At 36.2% G+C, this 9,672-nt stretch overlaps 2 protein-coding genes across 4 annotated transcripts in view; one reads left to right on the top strand and one right to left on the bottom strand.

The window, feature by feature from the left end:
- Positions 1-9,672, bottom strand: part of LOC149501038 (uncharacterized) — a 34,177-nt gene that overhangs the window by 1,340 nt on the left and 23,165 nt on the right. Inside the window, exons 1-5 of one of the 3 annotated variants that reach the window (XM_089734713.1) lie at positions 8,547-8,688; positions 8,253-8,361; positions 4,107-4,261; positions 1,862-2,069; positions 140-264 (exon numbers count right to left, since the gene is read on the bottom strand). In XM_089734713.1, coding sequence (XP_089590839.1) covers positions 140-264; positions 1,862-2,069; positions 4,107-4,261; positions 8,253-8,301 — 537 coding nt within the window. In that variant the 5' untranslated portion in view covers positions 8,302-8,361; positions 8,547-8,688. Of the gene's footprint in view, positions 1-139; positions 265-1,861; positions 2,070-4,106; positions 4,262-8,252; positions 8,362-8,546; positions 8,689-9,672 lie in introns of those variants that run through there. The other 2 variants (XM_089734715.1, XM_089734714.1) reach the window with 2 other exon arrangements.
- The window catches only part of LOC114252020 (uncharacterized), a 116,854-nt gene continuing 115,906 nt past the window's right edge, over positions 8,725-9,672 (top strand). Inside the window, exon 1 of the mRNA XM_089734711.1 lies at positions 8,725-8,885. The gene's annotated coding sequence lies outside the window, so the exon portion shown is untranslated. The remainder of the gene's footprint in view (positions 8,886-9,672) is intronic.

The raw sequence follows: 9,672 nt of genomic DNA, 5'->3' as shown, positions 1-9,672 counted from the left end.
TAAGGCAAATCACAATAAACCGCGAATTGCTATGTATTACATACTTATAAATAGAGGTTTGAAGTTGACGGACAACCTTGAAGATTGTTTACACTCTTGTACTGGTCCAAGCGCGGCGTGCTTAGCGCCGTTTACTAACCCTCTGTGCTCCTATGGTCCAGATAAGAGTGGGCGAGGGCAGGCCGCTAGACGTACAGTTGAGGGTGACCCGGCCCGATTCAGAGTCCATCGTCGCAACGCTGATGTGTGCGTCGCTAGGCGGTACTGTGAACCGCGAAATCTTTCTGTTATCCTAAACTAGCTTTTAACGCAGTTTGGACTCGCGTTAATGTAAAAAATTCAGAGCACATTGTACATCTTTTTACACGTGCAGTCTGGGTTAATTACTCGCAAAAGCAGTATAACGCCCTGCGTGTACAGTATAACGATGCATTTAGGATGCTGATGGGGCTGTCTCGATTCTGCAGCGCATCCGACATGTTTGCGGAGGCGCGCACCGACGATTTCTATGCCATATTAAGAAAGCGATGCGCGTCCTTGCTCTGCAGAGTAGGGTCTAGCTCCAACAGCATCCTGGCCATAATATTCTCTAGATTAGATGGACCTATTCTGAATCATTGCAGAGAGGTCCACAAAATTTTCTCGTAATGCCGGTATTGCAATAGTATGTAGTATGTAGGTATGTTGTGGTTTTCTTTTATTACTGTGTCCTTACTAACTTATTTTTAAGAAATAACTGTTACTAATATTTATATGGATCATTATCTGAAATAAAGAATTTAATAATAATAATAATAGACACCGCCATCAGCGGCAATCTATTTTTATAGTGTTTTTTAAAAATTGTATTTTTAATAAAAAAATTTAAAAATATTATGTAATTAATAAGATTTTAAATAAATATAAATAAATAATAATAATAATAATAATAAATCAACCCCTCGAATATGCTAAAATTATGTTCAACTTTATGTTGAATTTATTCATATTACCTATACTTACAATACATTTAAACTGGTAAGAAGGAAACTTTTCCGGAATATATCTTTTGCAAATTGTATTTGGCTAAATGTTCAACTGAAGAATACTCGGAAATATTACCGACTTGGTGGGAAGTACTCACTGTCGGTAGCTTGTTAACAAAGTATTTACGTTTTTAACGACAGAGGCGATTAGGACAATTGTGTTACGTGGCGTGAACGAGTGCGGGCTAATTGCACAGTCCGGTCTGTCTCTGCTGTCACCGTAGTTGGGATAGGCGTTATTCCCTCGCAATTATGACATCAACCGCGTGTTTCAGGACACGCATTATGCTTTTCTACTCATTAATTCGAACGAAACGAAATTGAAACTATACTTCTATATTTTTGAAGTCGTTGTGGCCTAAAGGATAAGACGTCCGTTGCATTCGTATGTAACGATGCACCGGAGTTCGAATTCCGCAGGCGGGTACCGATTTTTCTAATGAAATACGTACCTACTCAACAAATGTTCACAATTGACTTCCACGGTGAAAGAATAACATCGTGTAATAAAAATCAAAGCCGCAAAATTATAATTTGCGTAATCACTGGTGGTAGGACCTCTTGGGAGTCCGCACGGGTAAGTACCACCGCCCCGCCTATTTCCACCGTGAAGCAGTAATGCGTTTCGGTTCGAAGGGTGGGGCAGCCGTTGTAACTATACTGAGATCTTAGAACTTATATCTCGAGGTGGGTGGCGCATTTACGTTGTAGATGTCTATGGGCTTCAGTAACCACTTAACACCAGGTGGGCTGTGAGCTCGTCCATCCATCTAAGCAATAAAAAAAAACTAAATAAAAAAAATAAAAAATAAACTTTTCTTACTTCAAAAACTCACCAAAAGCTGAAACAAGAATGGTCTTCGCTTCGAACCTGAAGGTAGGTCTCTCACCGGAGACTTCACACGTGAAGTTGAAATCCTGAGGTGGCTCGATTAGTTCTGCCGATACTACACACGCTCCTGTCACACCTTTTTCGGAGGTCTCACGACACCTGACGTCCCACGCCCTAGTCCTGTAGTATTCACTTTTTGGTGTACCGTCTATCTGCGAATTCACCGTAATGAACGGCCAGGAAGGAGAAATATGCGGTTTATTTTTAAAAGAAATGTCGGTGAAAGGTTCTTATTTTTTATTTTCCTTTACTGACCAAAATTCACGCAAATCGTTCTCTTAATCTAACCGTCAACACCATCACTCCGTTTCTGCCAATTTTTAGTCTTAGCCTGAGGGTAAACCATTTATGCAAAAATAGTCAGGAAAATAACATTTGGTTTCGGTAACCGGTATCCAGTTTTAAACGGTTCGGAGCGGCTTGGAATCTACCTGTTCTTACGACCTTTTATTTTCTGTCCACAAATAAGGCGTCCCTAACTTTAAATTAACAATAAAATGAAATAATAATTAATCAAGCATTTGTAACACAATATCGGATGTATTTAATCAATTGTTAGTTGAATGACGTCATAAAGGTTCGCCCTTCCTGCCCTACGGGACGCTACAATTAAAATTATGTTTACAAAGGATGGAGGCTGGACATCCGCCGCGCCGCAAAACTATTACACGACGTGTTTGTTCTAATATTACTACATTTATTATTTATTTATTACACTTCATGTAAAATTTACATTAAGTCATGCCTAAGGCATTCTCTACTAGTCAACCAAAGGCAGTGCAGAGTAATTTATATTAAGTTACAAATACATACACAAAAAAAGTATATACATACATACATATATACACATACATACACACATACATACATATTATTATAATAGTTTATACAGTATTAAAAGGAATATATTAATTAGTTCTTCTTAATAAGTTCATGACGATTTCGGTAACTATTCCACTATTAAAGGTCATTTAGTGAATTGAAATAATACTGACTTGGTATTGGTAATTTTATTATTGGACTGTTTATCAAAAAAAGGATTGTTCTCGAAATTATAGACAAGAATAAAATAATTACGATATTGGATTGTCGATAGCACGGAATAGATAAATAAGGTGGTCGATAGATACATGGAAATATTGCTGCTATTAAAACATCACATTCATATAACGCAATGTAAAGAAGCTAGTACAACGTTATCTGTTGTCGCGGGGCGCGCAGCTAGCTGTCATGCGACTTTGAATCAATCAGGCTGTCGATCCCCGAAGGTGAATGAAGTTAGCCCCTAAAAAAAAGTTAATTAAACAAAAAATGAGTAATTTCGAAAGAGAACAAACGTATTTTATATAAGAACAATCGAAAATGAATATTTACGAGTCACTAAGGACGAAAAAATATTAAAAATTGCAATCGGGGAGCTAACTTGTACATATATTTTTAATAATTTTTTTTAAATAAATAAATGCAGAACAAACAATTATTAACAGTGAATAATCAAGAACAAATGATGAGCAAACAAATTAATAGAAAATAAGTAGAAAACAGGAAAGAAAAATTTTTTGAGGGGCTAACTTCAGTCACCTGATCCCCGAGCCACGAGTATAAAGGTATAACCTTTAAACGAGCAATTCTTGTATATTAATATATATATAATCTGAATCTCGGAAACGGCCCCAACGATTTTCATAAAATTTTGTATACAGGGGATTTCCGGGGCGATAAATCGATCTAGCTACGAATTATTTTCAGAAAATCTTTTTTTTATTCGTGTTTTCAATAATTTATGACTTTTAGCGACATCTATTGGTGAATAATAATACTATTAAGCTATTTCAGCAGATGGCGTTGTTAAGCCACCCGAAGCCAATGAGTGTTTGGTTTAAGGTTAGACCAAGAAAATGAATTGTTTTTTTATATTATTTGTGTCTTTTTCATATAAAATATAAAAAAAAACGAGCAAACCTCGGTCATCGTCTAGTTATAATAATAAGGGCTTTACAATGCGGCTCCAATAATTTAAAACAAGTGAAGCGGGAATAACCATGCTAGAAGCTAGATTATTAGTTGCATTATCAGGTTTTGAAGCGATTCATGTACGTGGGATATTAGTTTGGCTTATATAATTATTTGAAAATGACTATATTTAATTAAGTTTTCATTCTCTTCCTACAAAAATGAGACCTACACACCTCTGGCCTGTAAATAAAGAATTGCTGCCCATTATTGTAGAGGCGTACCGACAGCAGTTCGTCGTTCTCGACTAGAGTCCACAGACATTCCACTTCCCAACCAGCATTCGGTATCCACTTCTGTGTCAGGTCGATCATCGAGCTGGACGATAATACTGCAATAGAAACCGAAGGCTTAGTTAGACGTAGTTCTCTGCTGTCAATGGCCATATGGTTCAATTGAGAATATTTATTCTCAGTAATTTACGTAAATAAGGCGGGCCAAGAGCGCTGGCTCTTAGATAAGTAGTAGTTATTAGAGCTCCTATAATATATTATATTGCAATGGCAAAGAACATTTTAGGTTGTGGTGTTTATTAGCTTACCCACTTACCTACTACTTATACACAATAGGAGTTCAGTAAACTCGCCGAATTTTACTACTGTACGAGGTCCATATAAATGAAGGTCAGTTAATCTATAAGTACTCCATGCATTATGGTAATGTTCCTTGTTTTTGAACAACATTTCTATCATTTTAATTCTTACATTTTTTGTGTCTCAGACAGGGACGTCTTAAATTAGGCTGGGGCCCTTGGGCACACAAGAATTTGAGGCCCTTTTGGAAAGTAAAAAAAGCTAATTATAATAACATTTTTTACTGAGTATACCATTTGTTATAGGTAATCAAATACAGTATGATATAATATGTCATTAATGATATTAGAATGCTGCTGGCTTTTTGGTTACGATTACGATAACGGTTTCCGTTAGATGGTGTCCGCTAGATGGTGTACTTAGTAAATTAGGTAAGCGTTCGGAAATATTATTAATTAGTACAGTAGGAATAGGCGCAGTCATCGATATAATGGCGTAGTATATGCCTTGTGATACCTTCTGATAAGATTACTGATTTGTGAAAAAAGTGTAATGTGCCCGACAAAAATGTTTTGAGAGTAAATGTGTAAGAGAAATTGTCGGTCCTTCGGGGCCCCCTGAGAATGGGGGCCCTGGGCACGGGCCCCGTGTGCCCTTATGGTAAAGACGGTATTGGTCTCAGACTGTTCTGATATGTACGTAATGATTACTCCTTCGCTTCGTTATGCAGGTTATAAGCGATCACGGACTCTAAGCTCGGGCCCGTGTGTCTGGATATTTAACATTACATTTATTTTGTTTCTCATAGAAATACAACAAGAGTGATCTTTAAAAACTTGTCAAGTTATACAAAGTAACCGGCGCCGTTCCTCTTACGATCGCTTAATTCGTTCAATTGGTGGACTCCGCTCCACAATGTGCCTAATGCCAGTATTTAGGACAACACCGGGAACATGGTATCCGTTGGACGATCTTGGAGACTAAATGCTTGTTTGTTTTTAAGCTCTTGGCCGCATGTTCTAGACTAAGTACCTATATTTACTGTCAGAGGGTTGATTGACAAAAAATATTACTATGAGAGTACTGTCAGTCTTTATTACTTTACTGATTTAGGAGCGTGTTTTTAGCCCATAGACGCTATAAGTTAGATAGTTCTATAAGTACAATTGCTTATATAAATAGCACCCATTTTAAAGGCACACACATAAACATATATCTATCTCGTTCTTACTCAGCACTTTAACTCGCAGGAAAACAATATAACAGTATTACAGTGCGTACATAAAATGAAACATGAATATACGTAAATGTCTAATGAGGCCGAAAATCCGCCATGTTTAGCGCACCAAATGTCATTGTCACGTCAGTTCGGCCGTCTGTTTTGGGTTGTACATTATTTGTTGACTTTGATATCGATTTAATATGATTGTTTATATAAAATTTCTCATTTTATCAAGCTTAAAACATACAAAAATTATAATTAAAACATATTTTATAGGATCTCAAGAAATTCGATGACCCAAAACTATTATCTATATATATATATTTAAATTCATTATGAAGCCCTCATCCATTTTTCGGTCGGAATCTATTGATCATGACACCAATCATAAATAACTCTTATTAAAATATGTTATCAAAACATATTTAGACATTATGTTTAGATATTTCGGGAAAAAGGCTACCGACAAAATCTTTTCGGAACTATTTAAATAAAATCGTTTTATTCCGTAGTGAGTAAAACACTATTGTAAATTCGTTAAATATTTAATAATTAAGTGATTTGAGAGAGGACGTCACAAGGAATGACGTTTGTAATTAATGATTAAATGCTCTGTAGGTGTTTTTTTTTTCACGCGGTCCCTTGATAAGATTACAATTTGAATCACTCTCAAGTGAAAGTGATTCAAATGGTGCGGCGCACCTTCCTTGAGGTGCGCTGCGGTAGTGTGTTACGGACTTTAGAGTCAGCAAAACAAATAAAATAGTGTGGTAATTATGTTAAATAATGAAACATAGTTCTTCGGATGTACATACTGACTTTTTTATTCTTTACATAAAATTATACGACTAACTAATTGTTGCTAGGCAACAACTATTCTTCTTAATATAAACTTATGATGGTTACACACATATAGTAAGAAGGCCAGTTCTAACAAATAGATTGTAATAGTCTAAGAAAAACACGTACTCAAAATACCATAACATTTAGCATGCTAGAAATGGGCAGATGGCACTGTATTACGCCATATCTTTATGTTTTGCGACAAACGACAACTTTATAAAATCAGTGCAGCAACTTTTAAAAATCATCATATCGTTTACTTGGCAAATTCGAAGGACGAACTTGTCTTAGATTTCACACATCTAAATCATATCATATTTGCACATGACAATATACCTACATACTTTCTATTAAAGTATAAATTCTACAAATAATTAATACTTAACAATATTTAAAATAAAATGAGCCAAGAACGTTTATCGATAAAATCTGATAACATTGAAATCTTCTGGGCAGCACTAAAACCGCCATGTTTTGTGACTAGATGACGTCACAGTGGCACGAATTTCTTGTTGACGTTTCATTTCCATAGGTTCCTACTTCAGTGGTTTAGCCTAATGGTTATTATTTCAATTTAAATTTCATCGGTACCTACTTGTTGAACGTAAAATAATAAATTTACAACCGGCATAACCAGAGAACTAATCTTGCTGGTTTGATTTTTATCATCATATCGTTATCATAATGAAATAGTATAAAAAGGAATTTTCAATTTGACGTTAACGCCGGTGGGAGGGTGCAAACCTCATCGGAAATCAAAACGAATCCCGTAGCAAGACTCCTTTAATTATAAACCAAATAATAACGTGAATCTCATTTATCCATAACATTAAAAGCGAATTTTTCCTTTATTTCTAAAGTTCCCCTTGTAATAAGCATGATGGGTCGCGCTTGCTAATTGAATTTAATTGGCTATGATTAAACAGTACTTAAATACGGCTGGGAACATAATGGCTGGCATATGGCTGGGGATAAATATTTGTGCCTATTATCATTAGAATACGGTTTCAATCAAAGGAATAAGCCGTCGTCTTAAGCGGATAATAATATCATCATATGAGTCGTCTATTATCAAAGGTGGCAATCTGTGCATTTGGACAAAAAATTTTTATTGATATGACAATACAGATTGATTTGAATATAATCGTCTCCTTCAAAGAATACGGTTCAAAACCTGCATTAAATAAAGGTTAATAGTTAACCTGTTATTTATCTAAGATGTCGTTCCGAAGAGTTTTGTGCCTGCCAATGGAATACAAAGTCAATACTTCGTTTTTCTGATTTACCAATCATTGTCCGAAAGTCAGATTGCCGGCTTTGATAATAGTCGACTCATATGTCAGCACTGGAAATACTGAGCAGAGAAGTTCAATTCTAAGGATGATAGATCGCTGTTAAAAGGATATTTGGAAATAGATAATGAATGGATTGGTTCTCATACCGACAGCCTACTGAGTTTCTCGCCAGATTTTCTCAGTAGTTCGCGATTCCGATCCAGTGGTAGATTCCGCGAAAGACTGCACTTCCTAGTGTTAGCAAATTCTCTCAGATTGAATCCGCGAGTTCACCTACCCGTCCGGGCATAACTGGAATAGCCCCAGTACCAGCGAATAGGTCGGGAAAGAGAAATTGACTGATGAAATATGCTTTTGGTGCGCCCAGCATCACTTGTCCCACCCATAAGAGATGGATACATGTTAGGATTAAATGTTAAATGTACTTACCGATAGAAAACAGTAAAATCACAACAACTTTTTTAAATACTATCATCATTGTTCGAATAATATAATAGCTACTTGCACACGTAATTAATACTCTGATTCAGCAACTCTGCTACAGTAAAAAAATAGATTATTCGAATAAGCTTAAAATGAAACTGAAAATTAATGTTCAAGCTTGAAAAATCTGGAATTTAGAACGAAATTAAAAAAAAAAAGATTTTTGCCGCTAGCTTTGTTAATTCGTTTAACAACTAAAAAGTGATTTAGTAATAATTATCAATGTTCAGTGTAGTTGACCTTTTGACATTTCACACTTATAGTATCAAATATTGTGACGTTTATACGGATAAGGTTTGTTGTTTAACTTGTTTTTTATTTTTTTATCTTTAAACGGTATTAAACGCTATTCCGTGACGCGAGTGGCTGCCCGAAGCACGTGTTCGTTTGTATGACAATAGATGTGCCCGCGTTCTGCTTCGAAGCTAATTGGTAAACTACGTTCACTAAGTCATAGTGCGACATTATACGATGTTTTGTTATTTAAATTTGTTTTTTAATTAGGGTAAAAACTAGTTCGGTCGCTATTGTTAAAGAGTTTATGGTGAAGCTCCCTACGGTATACAGTACGGGTATAAAGTAAGTATACCTAGGATCAGTCTTCAAAACATATTACATACTGACTGCTACCTAGTGCGGAGCCCAAACTCGGGCTCTCTTGTACAACTTTTTGAAATTTTTTAATAATTTGACAAATATAAGAAAATTTATAGCTATTTTTTTATTTATTGCTTAGATGGGTGGACGAACTCATAGCCTACCTGGTGTTAAGAGGTCACTGGAGCCCATATACATCTACAACGTAAATGCGCCACCCACCTTGAGATTTAAGTACTAACGTCTCAGTATAGTTACAACGGCTACCCCGCCCTTCAAACCGAAATACATTGCTGGTTCACGGCAGAGATAGGCGGGTGTTGTTACCTACCCGTGCGGACTCACAAGAGGTCCTACCACCAGTAATTACGCTGTCTACGCGAGACACTGTGGCTTTATTGCGTTTATAATAAAACCAATTAAATTCTTACTACTTGTTTTAATTATAATTTACAATGCTTTAGTCGTGATTGTTCGTCGATGAATGTATGAATGTGACTTTTCTCGAAGAGGAAGGTTCTTGTCCAATAATGATTATTGTAAGGTATCTTAAGAATATTGTTGAATGCTGTCAGCGCGCGGTGCTGGTAGTAGTGAATGTTCCGGTATGACGTTTGGCTAGCTTGCTGTGCTAAACAAGTCAGGCGCCGCGACATACTCCCTCCCGTTGATAGATTCTTCTTTCAACACTCCTAGGTTTTTTGGCCATTGAATAGAGGACATACGAATGAGTGACCCCCGTATGCTCCCCGTCGCAGTATGGATTTCC

Source organism: Bombyx mandarina, chromosome 18 (assembly GCF_030267445.1).
Source record: "Bombyx mandarina strain Sakado chromosome 18, ASM3026744v2".
Classification (NCBI taxonomy): Eukaryota; Metazoa; Arthropoda; class Insecta; order Lepidoptera; family Bombycidae; genus Bombyx; species Bombyx mandarina.
This window is presented reverse-complemented; position numbering and strand designations above follow the sequence as displayed.